Source organism: Alligator sinensis, unplaced genomic scaffold, assembly GCF_000455745.1.
Source record: "Alligator sinensis unplaced genomic scaffold, ASM45574v1 scaffold98_1, whole genome shotgun sequence".
Classification (NCBI taxonomy): domain Eukaryota; kingdom Metazoa; phylum Chordata; order Crocodylia; family Alligatoridae; genus Alligator; species Alligator sinensis.
Window position 1 is genome coordinate 129,777 of NW_005842058.1, and position 16,813 is coordinate 146,589.

General features: G+C 45.0%; 1 protein-coding gene across 1 annotated transcript in view; it reads right to left on the bottom strand.

Annotated features, from left to right (window-relative positions):
* The window catches only part of SLC18A1 (solute carrier family 18 member A1), a 14,118-nt gene extending 744 nt beyond the window's left edge, over positions 1-13,374 (bottom strand). Inside the window, exons 1-16 of the mRNA XM_006022979.1 lie at positions 13,251-13,374; positions 11,999-12,207; positions 11,184-11,547; positions 10,392-10,450; positions 9,867-9,950; positions 9,243-9,335; positions 8,638-8,727; positions 7,227-7,270; positions 6,172-6,232; positions 5,921-6,016; positions 3,180-3,258; positions 2,499-2,550; positions 1,627-1,690; positions 1,038-1,157; positions 702-835; positions 2-14 (exon numbers count right to left, since the gene is read on the bottom strand). Coding sequence (XP_006023041.1) covers positions 2-14; positions 702-835; positions 1,038-1,157; positions 1,627-1,690; positions 2,499-2,550; positions 3,180-3,258; positions 5,921-6,016; positions 6,172-6,232; positions 7,227-7,270; positions 8,638-8,727; positions 9,243-9,335; positions 9,867-9,950; positions 10,392-10,450; positions 11,184-11,547; positions 11,999-12,122 — 1,477 coding nt within the window. The 5' untranslated portion in view covers positions 12,123-12,207; positions 13,251-13,374. The remainder of the gene's footprint in view (position 1; positions 15-701; positions 836-1,037; positions 1,158-1,626; positions 1,691-2,498; positions 2,551-3,179; positions 3,259-5,920; positions 6,017-6,171; positions 6,233-7,226; positions 7,271-8,637; positions 8,728-9,242; positions 9,336-9,866; positions 9,951-10,391; positions 10,451-11,183; positions 11,548-11,998; positions 12,208-13,250) is intronic.
* Between the last annotated feature and the right edge of the window lie 3,439 nt (positions 13,375-16,813).

Genomic DNA, 16,813 nt, shown 5'->3' on the forward strand with positions numbered 1-16,813 from the left:
TGGTTCAAAATGGCCTGGGAATAGAAGAAAACTCATATCTCAGTAACAACAATACCCAATAATTAGCATAAAGATCCTATTTCAGCACCCGACAGGCTGCATCCTGATGCCAACCTGTCCGATAAGGGACGGTTTGATTTTGGGGTTGTGTTTTTATAGGAGAGGGTTCTTTGTACTCCAGCTTCTTCCTCACAGCGCCTTCCTCCTTAAGCAGATACCCACTCTTCAGTGCATAGAAGAATCATTTATATCCTGGGCAGGGCAGAGCTGGAGCAGCTGAAATATCATTATTAATACAAACAACCAAGATGCAGACTCTGTCATGCTGAGGCCGGTCCTGATACATAATAAGAGGTGTCCCTGCCTTCAGCTACTTGCAATTAAACTGGACAAGAGGTGGAAAGAAGGACAGGCACAGAGAGGTGAAGTAACCTGCCCAGGGGCACCTAGCAGGTTAGTGGCAGAGACGAGGATACACCTTAGGTATCCCTGATCCCAAGCCAATTCCCTGAGCTACCACCATACATACGGGTTTCACATTTACTAGTCCCTTAACATGCCTGTCTCTCCAGCACCCAGCACCATTTTTTTCTCATTTCCCTGAATTCAAGCCAAAATCCATATCTTTACAGTGCCCAGAACTGAGGATAATATTCCAGGCAAAACCTCTGGATTATCAAGACAATATACACCAAACTCACAATCTTCTCCTCTTTAGCCGGGGGGCTCCTCAGATACCAGCAGAGAGGGGCATAAGCTATGTTGATCACTCCAATGATGACCATCAGCCAGGGGAACCCAATGGCCCGTACGATTGCACCCCCTGTGGATGGACCTGGATATCAAGAATGGGTAAAAACAATTATAAATGCTTTCATTGCCAGTTAAGAGAGTTTGGTGTGATTGGTATAATTTATTCTAGTTGAGCTGTATACTCTGCGTTTGATGCCAACCCCAGGGCAGAGTAAATAATCTAAAGTTAATCCACCGGTAAATCACCATGTGTGCTGTCCCTGCAGGTAAATGGTAAGCCATACCAATAGCGAAGCCCATGCAGAAGGCCACATCAGCTATAGCGTAGACGCTGCCATAGACGGAGGCATGGCGGAGGTCCACCAGATACCCCATAATAGGCATCATCGAGGAGTCCACCATCCCTGCCACAAGCAAAACCAGGATTAGACATTGCCTTCTCCAAGCAAACCTTTTCCAGACACAGCCATTCCCCACTGCCTTTCATTCAAGGATCTCAGCACACTGCATGTTCATTGATCCTCAGTCTCCCTTTGTAAGATGGGTAAGTATTGTTATCCCCACAGGGAGAGAAATTATGCTACCAGGGAAACCTGGAGTAGGGTCCTGGTGTCCTTGCTGGACCTGGGGCCACCAAGATCTCTCTTGGGTGTAACATCCAGGTTCGTGCCAGTGCAGCGTTCCAAGAGGAGAGGAGATGCTGGACCCAGGCTATAGGTTACAGGGCATCCTGGGAGCCCATTTATGGGCTGGCGGTTCTCCAAAGTCACATTATAGAGAACTTGTCTTCAAAAGAGGAAGGTTTGAGCTCTAGGTAACTGGGCTTGCCTTCATGACTCTTATACAAAGCAAACAATCACACTGATCTCTTACCTATGGCAAAGCCAAGCCCACCGTTGGGACCAATCAGTCCATAAATATTTTGAGCAAGAGGCACCTTAGAGGGAAAAGAGAAAAGATTTGAGTGAGACAATGGGGGTGACCTTTGGAGATCTGTCTTTGCAGGGCACATAAGCTAGCATGATAGATAAACCAAGGAGACATTGGGTTTCTAATATGTGCCAGGCACATGAATATTAGAAAAATCACTAAGGACCAGACTGGCAAAGCTATTTAGCTGCAGAGGGTTGCAGAGAGGGGCTTAGTAGGATTTTCAAAAGCACCTAACTGGGGTGGGTGTCTAATTCCCACTGAAAATCCTGTTGAGCACCCATTTGCTGTTTAGGTGATTGAAAATCTGGCTCCCAGTATAATATGCTGCTGAGCTCCAGAACAAAACCCCAGCCTGAAAAAAACAAAAGTCTCTGTGGCTACTAAAGAAGAGGTGGTTTTCCTATTTGCAGATCCTGGAGGTGATCGAGTGATTCCTGTGCGATAATACATCCAGAATGAAGAAGATGAGACACCAGTATTGCTTCACACAGCACTACAAGCACACGCTACTCCTGCTCTGCCAACACTTCTTAATTACTGTATAAGTAATGGCCTTCTTGTTAGTCACGCATCCATGCTCCACCAAAGCACCTTGATTTCAATTGGCAACATCTCTGGGTAATTCTGTAGGCTCATTCAGGAACCACCTGTCTTGGGTTTATAACATGGAAGAGTTCTGTTATGAGTGTGATTGACATGTCTACATATTAGTTCATGCATGATGGGGCAATGGTGCATTTGTATTGCCTGGCTAACTTCTGATAATCCTTCAACAGGGAGGTCGCAAGGAGAGGTGGTGTTCCCATACTTACACAAAGGAGACTGACCCCCACCACAATCATTCCAATCAGGGAGCAGAGCCACCTACAATGAAGAAGGAGATGGAAAAAGAATGACACTCTGCAAAGCATTGGACCTCATGAACCTGGTCAGAGTATCAGTCCCTCCACACAACTACAGAGCCAAATAAAGACATAAGGTAAGGGATCTAGAGGAACAAGAGGCAAAATCAGAGTGGAGGGGTAGAAGACAATGAAGTTTCCTTACCTAGCAGGGATCCTCTCCTTACATGCATGGTATTTACTATACAGACCTGCACAGTGGAAGAGGTTTTCTTCCTGACCATAAAGGTTACACCCTGAAGCATGAGACTTGATTACCCTGATATTACTCTGAGTACACAGAAGTGCTGTGATTGGCATAAAATGATTCAACCTTATAAGAAACCTAAAAAAGCCCACCTAATTGACTCAAGTCCTGCAACATAGGTCCATAAGTCATTTTACTCTGTGCAATAGTAAATCTGTACCTTGGTTCTCAATGTACTGCCCATTTCTTTCATCTACCCACACTTCCTTGCCAACATCCTGTGTTATAGGGGTACAAATAAACTGTGGGGAAGGTAGGGTCCAGGTGTCCTTGCAGGGCCTGGGGCCATCAAGATCTCTCTTGGTATAAGCATCATGGTTTGCAACCCATTGGGTTCCACTTACCGCCCCATTTTGTGAGCCAGCACCCCAAAGAGGTTGGTGCCGATGAGGTAGGATATGCTGGCGGGCAAGAACGCCATCCCTGCAAGAAAAAGAGTAGGATTCCCCATGCATATACATGCTCTCCAATGTGGGCTTGCCAGAGGACAGCAGAGACACTTTCTGCCTCCACAAACAAGCTTGGAACCTATGTCCTTCAAGCGCTCCCAGCTAGATGGCAAGCTTTCAAGATGCTCATCTTTTTTTGCCCTTATTACTGGTGAAGGGTAAAAGATCTGGGCCCCATACTCTCAAAGAGGCCTTTAAAAGGTTGACTATGTTACATGCACATTTGCAAGTTACTCTCTCCAGTTATAAGCCCCCTTGTGAAGGGCTCCAGGTCCTTTGGGATTGGGCCTCCCCTTAGTCTGAATATGCCTCCTAACCAATCTTGTTATCACACCATCAGTCAGACAACACACACTTGATTGTGAGCTGGAAAGAACAAGTACAGCAAATGCTTGTGCAGCACAGAGCTACCAGGCAATCTGTGTGTGAGCCCTGTGAAGCAATGGTGACCCTCTTTCTTTCTTCTGTGGTTTCTTTACTATTTATCTGTGTTCCAGTCCCAACTAAGATCAGGGCCTCACTGTGCTAGATGCTATCTAAACTTATAGTAAAAGAGAGTCTCTTTCCCCCCAAAATTGAGATCTAGATAGCCAAGACACAGCAAGGTGCGAGGAAAGAATGGCTGTTATTTCTATTTTACAGCTGGGAAACAGGCACAGAGTGACTAATTAGTTCCTGTGGGGTGTGTGCATTAGACCCAGGAATCGATCCTAGACCTCTTGATTTCAGTTCTTTAACCACTAAACCATCCTTCTCTAGTTTCTCTTCCTTCCCCTCCCCCTTTCAGCTCAGAGGGAGAGGAAATAAAAAAATACCACATAATTGAAAAGCTCATAGATTATAATTAAGTCAGAATCAAATATTTGTCTGCCTGCCTATTTACCAGCTGTTTATTTTTAATATACTCTCCTCCAGGCTATAAATAAATCATGGTCAACTCTCTCTGCCTGTTTATTAAGGCAGCTTCCTTATTGAAAGACACTGATTTGTCTTTAATTTCCTTTCCTCTTATAATGCTTATAAAGCACTGTTGACTCTGCCTGGGGAAGTCCAGGCTATTTCAGCTTCTACAACAAACACCAAGTAGGCAAAATGAAACAAGGAAATAAAAAAATCTGCCTTTATAATTGCTCTTAAGATGGATGCTGATGAGCTGGCCTGAAGCCCATAGTCCTATTTGTTTGCTGAAAGCAATACAAGGTACCACTGTATCCTCTGCAAGGTGGAGAATCAAGCTCCCTTAGACTAGTGCTTAGCGTTGGCACTTGAGAAGCATGCTTATGGGGCTTGTCTCTGGAGCCCCAGGCTTTTAGGCCCTCTGGACCACACTCAGCCCTGGGAGATCGGGGAGAAAAAAAGTCTGATTTAACATCCTCCCCCCTTGCTTAGTCACTCTTTCTAGCCAAGGCTGCCTGGTCCCTTATCGGGATCAGTCCTCCTGCTTATGGAGGTAATAATTTGATTTAGCTGCTCTCACCAGCACTGCTGCTGCCAGGTACAATTCAATTTGGGTTGTAAGTGTAGCTTGGAGCATCCCCCACGGTCATTCCTCAGCTAATTGGATTTTGTCATCATTTTGGGGGGAGGGTGGACAATGCTATCTCCTCATCACATTTCTTAGACAGTGGGTAATGAGCAGGTACCCTGCTGCCTCCCGGGGGCTCTCCAAATGGCCTTCTTTTTTGCAACCCATCTGGCCAGCTATGCTTTTTCCCCTGTCTAATATGACTTATCAGTGCTGCCACACACAGGCGATCTGGCCAGAACCCACCAGGCTTGCCACTACAAAACTGGCTTTTCTCCACCCACTTATTGCCTTTGTAGGAGGTCTGACCATTACACAGCTTGTGCAGTCGTAGGGGAAAATCTGTTATGTGGGCACCACCAGTAAGATCTGTATGGGGCCATTGCCCTCTGAAAATAGCCAGGTGCTTCACCTAAGAAAGCTGCTTCTTAAATCCATTTTAGAGCCCAGGGTTTGTTTTCACTTATGCTGGTAACTCATCTGCTTTGCCACGAAGGCATAAACCAAGTCACTCCAGTGCTGAAAATCCTCCAGTGCCTCCCCAAAATTTGCCCCATCTCATGCAGAAGGATAGACAAGATCTCCCACAAATCACTGGAAAATAATCATAGAGCCCTAGAAGTCCTAGGTGCCCATTTCCTGAGTGGAAACTGCATTACTGTGAATCCGTCTGCAAGACAGTTTGATTCCCATCCTAGTTCTGCTGTCTTCCCAGTTTCACTCCACTGCCTTCAGTGGAATGGTTCCTGAGTTACAGCAGTGCCTATGTGAGGAAAATCAGACCCCGGGTATTTCTGCATCTTCAGTCAGGAATCACTGTATACTCTTATTTGTATGTGGCAGGGAATGGGTGACCCTCCTCCAGAAACATCAACACATTCATTTCCCCATCTTGCAGTGTTGCAGCAATCCATAATCTGGGAGCACTTGTCCCCTCAAAGGCAAAAATAGATCTAATTTCTTGCTTATTAGCAGGAAGGGCTAGTAAGCAGCATCCTCAGTTCACTGTACAGATGGCTTCTCTGAGCAGATTTTATTTGGATGTGACACACATACAAGTTGTTCAGTAACTTGTAGACACATGCAAAAAGCTGCAAAGCAAGGAACCTACCTAGCTGCCACTTCGGGGAGCACATGGTTTGCATCATCCAAATAGGCAAGGTGGGTTCCAGCATTGCTACCCCCATGTTAGCAAAGCAAAGGGCTCCTAGGTGGGAGAAAACAGAAGGGACACTCCAGTGTAACTGTCCACATTTTGATACATCTGCCTGATTACAAACACAGCAGAAGCCCCTGGTGAATATTCTTAATGGCAAGATGAAGATGTCTAATGAGGCACTGGAGGACTTAGCCACCTCTTACCTGCTGCAACCAGGATGTAGGGATCTTGCAGTAAAGTGAACACTGGGGTGCCTGTGGTGCTCTGTATAAGACAGAAAGGGCAGGGGTGATTGCAGCGAGCGCTTTAAAGGAAGTATGTAAGTCAAATCAGCTGCTAGGTAAGTGCATGGTCCAGATTGTGAGCCAGCCTGTGTGTGTATAGGTGTGTGGCCCATGCAGGGAGACTGACTTTCTGCATAAAGGTGTTTGGCAATATTACTGTGAAGTTGTGAGAGCCAAGATGGAGAAGCCCCACAAAAAGCTGGTTACGCTGATTGATTTTCCAGGGGCTGGTTCCCAACTGTCCCTTTGCACACTTGTGTCCAATGTCTCTGTGTTTATCTTAGCATCTTTTTCAAAAAGTCATGATTCAAAAAGCCTGTGTGTCGACTCAGTATACCAGACTGGATTTTCCAACCATGATATTTCTTTCATGAACTGTTACTGTGACATCAGCCTACTCAGTCCTAGAAAAAAATTGTTTCAGAACACTCCTCACTCAAACAGGGCAAAGGTTTTGGGGTTTTTTCAGATCACATAGCAGCTTAGAGACTACACAACAAGTCCTGTTGTCACTGACTAAGTTCACCTATGTGGCTGGCAGCATCTGGAAGGCAAAGCATTTGCTTTTCCCAGTGCATCCTCTGGACCCATAGCAGAATTCAGCCAGTTTCCCAGGAAAGGCTGGATTTCTTTCTGTTGCACCAAGTCAGACTTTGCTGTCAAACACACTAGTGCAAGCCTGTAGCAGCACGGCTGATGTCACCTAAATTTCCTCAGATTTGGGCTGAAGTCACTGAGATCAGCGCGTGGCCCAGTAAGGTAGTAAATACTCCTGTTAAGATGTTTTTACCAGTATTCAGGAAGGTCACTACCCAAGCAATCCCCATCACTCCCCTTTGCCAATGCATTCATTTCCAACACAGCCATCTTTCAGAACTAGCAATGTCACTTCAGTCTTCCTCAGTAGGGAAATCCAGGCTTGTATTGTTCACGCTATCTAGCACAAAGCCATGCACACTCATGTTTGTACTTACTTCAGGGGAAATCTTAGAAGGCTGCAGTATGCACAGCTGTAAAGCTAAGAGAACAACAACATTATTTACTTATACCTTGGCATGTCATCTCATTACACCATTACTTCTTGTCTCATGTGTAGAATAGGAGCCCCTTCATTGGCACAAGCCCCAGTAATCCTATGTGTGTGCCTATGAGGTGCTCAATCAATGGTAGGGAGAGTTACGCCCTTGTCCTACTTGCATTAAAACCAGTGGCAAAGGAATAAATCTATCGGGACCAGGATCCGGGTGTTATACTGAGAGCTTTTTTAAACAACCGGAAAGCCCTCAAATATGCAAACAAGCTATGATGAGCTGAGAGCCACTTCATAAGCAGCATCAACCAGGGTGTGTAGGAAACCAGAGATAGAAAAGACAAAGAGGAAGATATTCAGAAATTCCTGAGACTTAGCAGCCTTGATTTCATTTCCAAAAGACTTCTCCATGCTTTGATCTCTTCTGAAAATGGGACATGACTAAGTTGCTTTTGAAAACTTCCCCCACACACCCCCCCCCCCCCCCCCGTTAGATGGATTGCAATCTTTTTGTGGCAAGGACTGCCTTTTCGTTATAAGTGTGTGAAGTAATGGGGCCCTGATCCTTGGCTCAAGCCTCAGCACAAATAATAAATTATAATAGAAACAGGATCAGGTCATAGTGGCCATTCTACCAGCCAGTGTAATGTTCTTAGGGATTTTATTACAGCTTGAAATGGCAAAATATTACAGGCAGAGCAGTAATGATGGCTGTAGTAAAAGATGCCTAACACTTTTATTACATATAGCAGGAACTGGTATGGATGTCTCTAGTTCTGTTGCCCTAACATTTGCCAGTACAGGATGGGTTTTTTCAGTTTATAATTTTTTCATCATATTCTGGAACGTACTATATAGTCTGCAGCACAATGTAGTCATGCTCTAGTGAACAAGGAACCCCGTTTGATTTTAGCAAAGGCCAATTTACACCTGGATATAGAAAATAGGCTGCATGGAGCACCAGATGTATTTGTTAATGGGCGTTACGACTTTAGCCAGTGCAGAGAGCTCTTAACTTGTACATCACCGAACATGTTATCCATGCCAGAAAAACAATCAAATAGTTTATCGGGGCTTGAGGATCTGTATCTATAAATCACACATCAAGGAGGTATGTGTCACAAGGAGGTGGGAAACAGGACACAGTATTTAAGATCATATGTTTCTGAATGCAGAACAAACAAATATAATAACTAATGATGACAATAGCACCAGTTGCATATTACCCTGTCTGTTCCTCCATACAAGCCTGTGAGGTTGCCTCCTAGCTCTGCCTTTGCAAACATCTGAGTTTGGGGTTGTATTTGTCTGTGGAGTCACGAAGCCCAAACTGGCTGGCAGATTCTGTTACTCACCTCCATCCAACAAGGCCAAGAATGCCAGGATCAGAAAAGGGGAAGATTTTCCAACAAACTCATACATCACACTTCCGAAGGGGGCCCCAACTGCAAGGGAAATAGCTATGTCAGTGAGTGCAGAGGACATAGGGAGGAAAGGGTATGATTTCAACAGTAACAGACCTGAGGCCAAAGCCATGACCCACTGAAGTCAGTGGAAGGAGTCCTGACAGTGCCAGTGAAAGGCCTGTATTAGAACCTGGTGTCTTGTCACTCTGAAAGATCTTTTACTTACACTGTGTTATTTGCCATGTTAAATTAAAGATGCTGGGGGAGAGAGGATGGAGACATTTTATACTCAGTAGCTGTTGTCATGGTGAGAAAAAAAACTCCCATCAGCAGAAAGGGGCTCCGGGGGTTTGGCATGGCAGAGAGGATGGGACTAGGAATGGAAATAGAAGAAGAAAGGGCAGCCGTGCCTTTCTGAAAAGAGCCAGCTTTGAACGTGAGGGGCGACAGGTGCTGTGGCAGTGCAGAGAAGGGCCTGGTGGAGCCAAGAACTAAAGTCTGGAGAAGGATCAGAGTTTTCACTGGGAGCTCTTTTGGGAGCAGAGTTTACTTACCAAGCACCCCCAAGGCCAGGCCCCCTAATGCTATCCCCATCGCATTTCCTCTCTCGTAGTCGTCGGTGTACACACTTGCCAACATCCCCAGGCCTGGAAATGGAGGGTAAGAAGCGTTGGGTTGGATTTGACTTCTTGCATTTCATCCCACCTGGATTCAGGTGTGTCTCTCACTCCTGGGCTCCACCCTTCCTCCCTCCTATGGCTTGTGCTCTCTATTACTGTGCTCTTTATTAGCATCTGCTTGGGTGACCAGCCAAGCCGTGACGAAGGGGAGAGGGAATTCTCAGCTCAGAGACTCCAAACCTCACCCACTAAACACAATGAAATCTGATTCTCAGGCTGTGGGTTATAACACCTGAGGTCTGTTTTGAATGGACTTCCTTTCACCTGCTTCCTCTGCTGCCCAGTGTTGCTACACTCCAGTAGGAGCTTCTGGGCTGGAGAAAAGGTCCTCATGACCCTCCACTCTTTAAACAAGCCACCAAATTCCTCCTCGTTTTCTATGGCTGGTGGCTTGAGAGGCACCTTATGAGCCCAGATAACAGTTCAGAAGCTGTTTGTGGGGTACCATTCCTCCCAGCTGCCTAACTCGCACCTCTGCCTGTAAGCTAGTGCATTTACCTGCTACTGAAGAAAAAGATGAGCCAATGCCTTGGAGAGCTCGAGCCACAAACAGGAGGGTGTAGGTGCCCGAGAAAGCAAACACTGAGGAAGGAGCAGAGAACACAGAGAAAGATGGAGTTGTATTTGCTTCAGGCCCCAATTAAAATCAGATCACACTATGCACTATACACTATACACACAGACCTATACACTATAACTATACACACCGACTTAGGTTCTCTGAAGGGCACTTATAAATCTTTCCTCATTCCTGGTCCAGAGGAAGGGAGGTTATGACTCATCTTCTTCAGAGACTTTTAAAAACTAGCTGTGCTGCCTGGGTCCATCAAGGGCCCCAAGAAAACAAGAATGCTGCTGCAGCTCAGATGCCATCATTTCTGGGCAGGGAGTAGGCTGCTTTTCTCTATCTGATTTCATGCATGGGAGCCCTTGGTTCCAAGCTGGTTTCATTGCTGATTAGTACTGGATCACTGTAATGTCCCTGGGGTAAGCAAGTAAAGGGTGGAAAAAGGCAATACTCACTGACTGTAGAAAGAAACATAATGATGAATCCAATGAACATGGGTATGTGGTATCCTAGCCTAAAAAAGGGAGAAGACAGTCAAGAACTCACAGAGGATTTTTTATGCACGATCAAGAATTTGGAGCTAGTGCTCAGCATTATGGCATGTATGCCAGCAATATGGCATGTGTGCCTCTGAATATTTCCTGTATATGTATATGAGAGTGACTACATGAGAAGGGGGGAATATAGATATACATATATATTGGTGTATAGCATATATAGTCATATGTATGTGTGTAAACATTTGTATGAGTACATAAGACTGCATTTATTATGTGCCTGTGGGTGTGGTGAGTGTGTGTGTACATCAATGTGTGCGTGTTTTCTTTGGGAAAGTGAGTGTGTAACACCACTGGATGTGAGTGTCAGCAGACATACATGTATGTGAGTGCTTTTATATGGAAACTGAGGTGCATCAATGTATGTGTGTGCAAGCATGTGTCTCCATGTAATACTGTAATAAGTTCTAGACTGCACAGAGGTGCAGATATATTTTGCTGACTCTTCCTGCCAGCTAGACTAGGTGATTCCTGTCCTGGCTCTAAGTCAGAAATGTCTCTGCAGAGGTGGAAATGGGGCACAGAAATACAGAGGTTCTGCAGGGAAATCACCTGGGAACACACTAATTCAGGGGGAGAATCACATAATACGTTGGTGTCCTTGGACCAGCCACAAGAGTAGATTGCAACATGAATTTTGTTAGACCATTACAGGACATCGGTTCTTTCATAGCCTGGATGATGACTTACCTGTTGGTAAGGAGACCTACAAAGGGATTGACTGTGAGCTGTACAAGGGCTTTGGAGGCAAAGAGCAGTCCAACGCGGACATTCTCATCCATGAGGAACTCCTCCCCATCCACACAGCTGTTTTTCGGTGGCATGCTGGTCCCATTGAGCAGAAGTAGGCTGGTGCTGGCAATTCTGCTTGTTCCCTCCGTAGTATTGTCAACAGTGTCATATGAGACCGTCACTGTAGTGTTGTCAAAGTAAGAGAAGACTGAGAAGGGATGAGCTGCAGAGGGCATGGGGGTTGCCATGGTCTGGGTCTGGAGAACAGAGCTATTGGTGCCTTTATATTCAGTTGCATAGAGGAAGGTGGGGATGATTGGCACTGGAAGAAAGTTAAGGGAGGAAGTTAACTAGTGTTTTATGTAGCATTTCCTTTGTACAGATGGGAATTAATGATAGGCTACTTGTGCTGGCTAATCAAATGCAAAAGCATCCTTTTTTCCAGACCTGTAGCTCCAGCTATGACTCGAAAGTGGGATGGAATGACCAACCCAACCCGCTTAATTCATTTCCTGATTTTAAAGGAGCCTGAATTCTTACTACACGCAATGGAGGACAACCTGACCTGTACACAGGGGTTTAGGTTGTAGCCGTGTTGGTCTAAGGATATAGGCAGACAAGGTTCCTTGGGTGAATTTGATATCTTTTATTAGACCAACCCAAATGGTTGGAGAATAGTTACTGAGCAAGCTTTTGGGTTCAAAAACCCTTCGTCAGGCTAAGGAAGCTGCAGCACTTGGTGTGACCTGTACACATGCACACACACAACATACCCACAACAGTGAGCAGCATATTGTCCAGCAGCAGAGCAACAAACACGATCACCAGCACCAGTTTCCGGGACTCCCTCCCCTCCTTCAGCCACATCCAGGGGCTCCATCCTAGAGGCTCGGGCATGGCTGGAGACCTCACAGTGCTGCTTTTGTCTTTTGGCTCCTCTCTCTGTCCCAACTGCCTTTCAGGGCTGAGGATGTTCTTTAACCTTGAAGAAACACCATTTGTAAAATGTCCAGTAAGATACAGAGGGCCTGATCTTAACAGAAATCTTTGCATCAACCTCAGGGAGCTCCTGATAATACCCATAATGAGCGAAAGATGAACACATGGCTCATCTTCCAAATGCCAGTCACTTCCATTATCTCTGGACCCATTCTGCATTTAAAATAGGCGCCTAGAAGTGAAATACTTTTTTATTTATTAGTTTTTATTACCAATTCCCAAAGTACCCAGTCCCCCTTTAAGGCGCCCTTTAAGCCTTGATTTCTCCAAAATTTTGGAAGCTATCAGCAAATATCAAACTAGTAGGTCCTCGATAACAATCTCTGCCTCTTCCATTCCACATTCCATCTTTGGTGACTAAATCACGTTTCACAAAGGCATTTTATTTTCCTGACCCATCTTTTCATTCTACTGCATTGAAACGTTATAGCTAAACTCAGGACTTACAAAACAACCAAAAAATGAAAAAAAAGAAAGAATTAAGAACAGGGCCTATGAGGGACTGAGGAAGGAGTGAATAAATTAATCACAAACCTGTAATGAATTTGCACTGAAACAAGCCAACAAAAAAACCCAGTCTGTTTATGGTAGGCAGAGCCATTATACCATAGATGAAACAGGAATAAAAGAGGATGTGGGTCAGAATTAACAGTTCACCTGTTATCCGCTGGTTGATTTATGACGTCTTGTGCAGTGGCACTTCTCTTTCTACACAGATTGTTATTAAAGCATTTTTTTTCTGAACTCTAAGCTAGGAAAGCCACCCATCAGTCGCTGGGCTCAGAACTAGGGAATATATCCTCCTGTACCTCCCAGTAAAAGAGAACAAGGAAACACATGTCAAATGAACAACCGAATGAATACAGAAGAACCAATATGTAAAGAAAGAATGTAAGGGAATCATATATATATATATAAAAATCATATGTATATATATATAAACTCAGCCTTTAAAATAGATCTGATCATTCTGTTCACACATCTACACACAAACCTGTTGCATGGAGTAGCGAGGAAAAGACTTACCACAGAGAACATCTTGGTCAGTGGAGCTGGCTGCTGCTGGGGCTGACAGTGTCACTGTTCTCTGAAATGACTGCGCCCAGTGAATTTATTATTGCCTTTTATCTGAGAAGGATATGAGTGTCCCTCTTCCATGAAGATTTAATTGGAACTTCAAACAGGGTCCATTCAGTTCTGCAGCTCCCTCTGCGTCAGAGGCAGGAAGATGAGGTGGGGTGAACAGGGGAGGTGGGAGGATAGAGTTTATCTGCGGCAGTGAGGTCCCTGTTCTTCACAGCTTTTCATCAATGCTTATCTCTCATCAAACACCTTAACTCTTGCGTGGACTCTGGCTGTTCTGGGGCTTTCCAGCTCTCCTCTTCTGTGGTGCAAATGGGTGCTCTGTGTTCTGAATGGCCATTTCCACTCTACGGGCTGTAATAATAACAACATTAAGAAGATCACATTATGGGGCAGAAGCCAGAAAATTAGTGCCATTCTTCTGAGTTCTGAAATAATGACCAAAGGGACAAATAAGGCTTCTCACATAAACTGAAGAGGCAGCAAAGAGCCCATTTAGTTCCTGCCTGGTTTTCACCAGATTAAAACAACTAATGCAAAAAATTATGAGCTCAGAGGAATCATCTGGATGGGTTGAAATGGAAATGGGAGTTGCAACTTCTTGTTTCTGATTGCTGTCTTCCCTGTTCAAATATTGAGTCAACATTAGCCAACGTCACTGCAGAAACAGGCAGATTTCACCGGCTTGCTGTCTTGCGGCGCAGGGGCTTGAGGGTTAAATCTCACGCATTGTTCTGAGAGTAACATTTTGAAAAGGGCATGGGTGTCTATTTTAGTGTCAGTGTTTGTTAGGGAGGCAGGAATTGCGTCACTGTTGAGCGCAGGTTTGGTGGGTATATGTGTACAATAGGTGCCTCAATATGCATGTGTGTGTGAGCTTATGCCAACATGTGGATTGAGGTCAGTACGTGTAGATGCTACGTCATTGGGCTTGTGGCCAGCGCTGTGTCATAGCCTGGGAGAGAGGCTGTGCACATGTGGAAAGCTGCATATGGTTGCTTCTTGCAGAGTGTGTGGGAGCTTCTCTCAACGTGTGAGGGAGAGCGCTTCATCAGGGTGCAGGTGCAGGGAGCTGCATCAGTGTATGTTGGCTAAGGGGACTGTACACACTTGTATATATAGGGAGATCTGCAGACAGGGAAAAGGTTGACGTTAACCTTAATCAAAAAGTGAAGATAATAGTAATGCTGCTTCTTCTGCGGAGTGAAGACCAAAGAGTCTTTTCAAAAGGCTGCCTGGAGAAAGAAGCCAGTGCAAAGATATCAGTCCATAAAAGAGATATGCAAATATGAAGGGTATGCCCTTTGAGAATTGGTTGTAGGGGGAACAACAAAATCTACCTATCTTTGAAAAAAGGCAGGCCAAAATATGACAGTCAAAGCCATGGGGACCAGTAGAATAGCACAGCTGATCAGATTGAAATGCCCCCTCTGTTCATTATTGATGTGAGGGTGATGTAGCATGGGTCACTTGGAATGTGCTTTATATTACAGTGAGCACATCTAAGGAGCTGACTAATTAGCTCCACAGTAAAGACTCAGCGTCTACATGTGTGGCCCTGTTAGGCCGCAGTAAAATAAACTCAAGTACTATTCTGTGGCGGAGTTTAGTGAGCTGCAGTGCACTTGTATGTAGACGCTGATGGGGCCGGCTGGGGCATGAGGGTGCTTTGGTGTGGGGGCTGCCATGGGGAGCACCCTCGCGCCCCCGCCAGCTCCTCCACAGCATGTTGAGCCAGGGCAGAAGAGCCCTGGGCTGGCAGGCTGACCCCCCACCCCAGACCTCCTGCCAGCTGGAGCTGCTCCAATCTTTCTCAATGTGCTACAGTCCCAGGTGCATATGCAAACACATAACCCGGGAGCAATAAACTGTGGCACAGTATGTGCCAGCATTTATTGTGTTGCATTAATATCAAGTGTAGATGCACAATACCAGAGTTTATTGTGTTTAACTAATATCACATGTAGATGCATCCAGTTTGTATTTTCCCAAGTGGACCCGTCTGTCTGATCGGGCTGGCTCTCTGGCAGCGTTGTCAAATATTTTGGAATCTGGGTTTCTAAATTCTATTCCTGTCTTTAGCAGTGTCTTTTTTCTGTATGGATTTTTGTAGGTAACTAAGTGCTTTTTGCCTGAGTTTCTCAGTCTAAAAATAGGTGTATTGCCTATTCAACTCAGACTGGTGTTGGTGTGGTGTAATATTTCCAGATGCCATTATGGAAATGAAACATTCTCAGAAAGGTTTCTTTGGCCCACACTTTCGGCAAAACAAAAATGACTAAACACTTGCCTTTGACTAGCCTGAAGTAATGTTTAATTAATATGCTTGATACTCTAAAACGATGCTCTTAAAGTGTCTGTGTGATGTACGTCATTCTAAGTGGTACCTGATGCTAATTCCAGTAATCCTGAATTTAGTTTGTCAGTGGGGTTTGCTGTGATTGGATTGCCCTCTGCTGTTGACTCGCTTTGAAGCTTCAATAACACATTGGCTCCGAAGCAGCCTGTAATTGCTCCATAGAGGCCTGGAGTTCTCTCTGTCATCAGTGGGTGCATCTACATGTGTGCATTTACTGAGCTGTAACCGAAATTACCGCGCAGTACGAGTGTGCATCTACACATGCGCACCTGTACTGCACAGTAAATCTGGTGATTTACACTGACTTGAGTGTAAATATGATACCTGCAAATTTACATCCGATTAGTTACTACGCCGTAATGCACATGTAGACACCTTACTACACAGTAACACTATGTGTGTGGACTGACTTGGGACTAGCTTTAGTCCCAAGTCAGTCCACACACAGCATTAATGCGCTTTAATGCATGCACGTGTAGATGCCAGCCTATTCTCGTTTAGTGCGCAGTAAATTTAAGCCAGTGTAAATGCACGTGTAGACACACCCAGTGTCTGTCACAGCAGCATGGGGGAAAAAAGGCCCTGGGCAGATGAGACACAAAGCTTAATCATACCACATTGGTAGCTCTGAATCAGACAAATATTACCCCAGAAACAGAGATTAGAATAGGCAATCCCAAAACAGATGGTAAACTTGCCTAAAATTTAATTTCTGGTAATATGTCTTTTGTTTTTAATTGAGAAAGCATTGTATTATTTGAGACATAAAATGATTGCCATGTGGTTATTGGCATAGGTAGGCTGATGCTTTCCACTCAGAAAATAGGTGAATTGGTGATGCTGCAGAATCTGTAGACTGTACTTTAATGCACAGTAAAATAGGCTACTGCACATTAAAGCGCGCGTGTAGATGTGCCTACAGAGCCTCGAAAGCAGGGCCTGTGGGTCACAGGGAAATAGGGCTGAAGCACCTAACATCCCTTGATTTCCCCCTTGTCGCTGCAATGCCTCAGCACAGCTCCGCTCCATTTGTCACGAGGACAGGACTATTTCTTGCAGCTAGGAGCACTTTTTGAGGGGGAATAGGAAAGTTTTCCAAATTGCAACACTATCCCCTCCCCCCACTTCTGCCCTTCCCAGCCCAGCA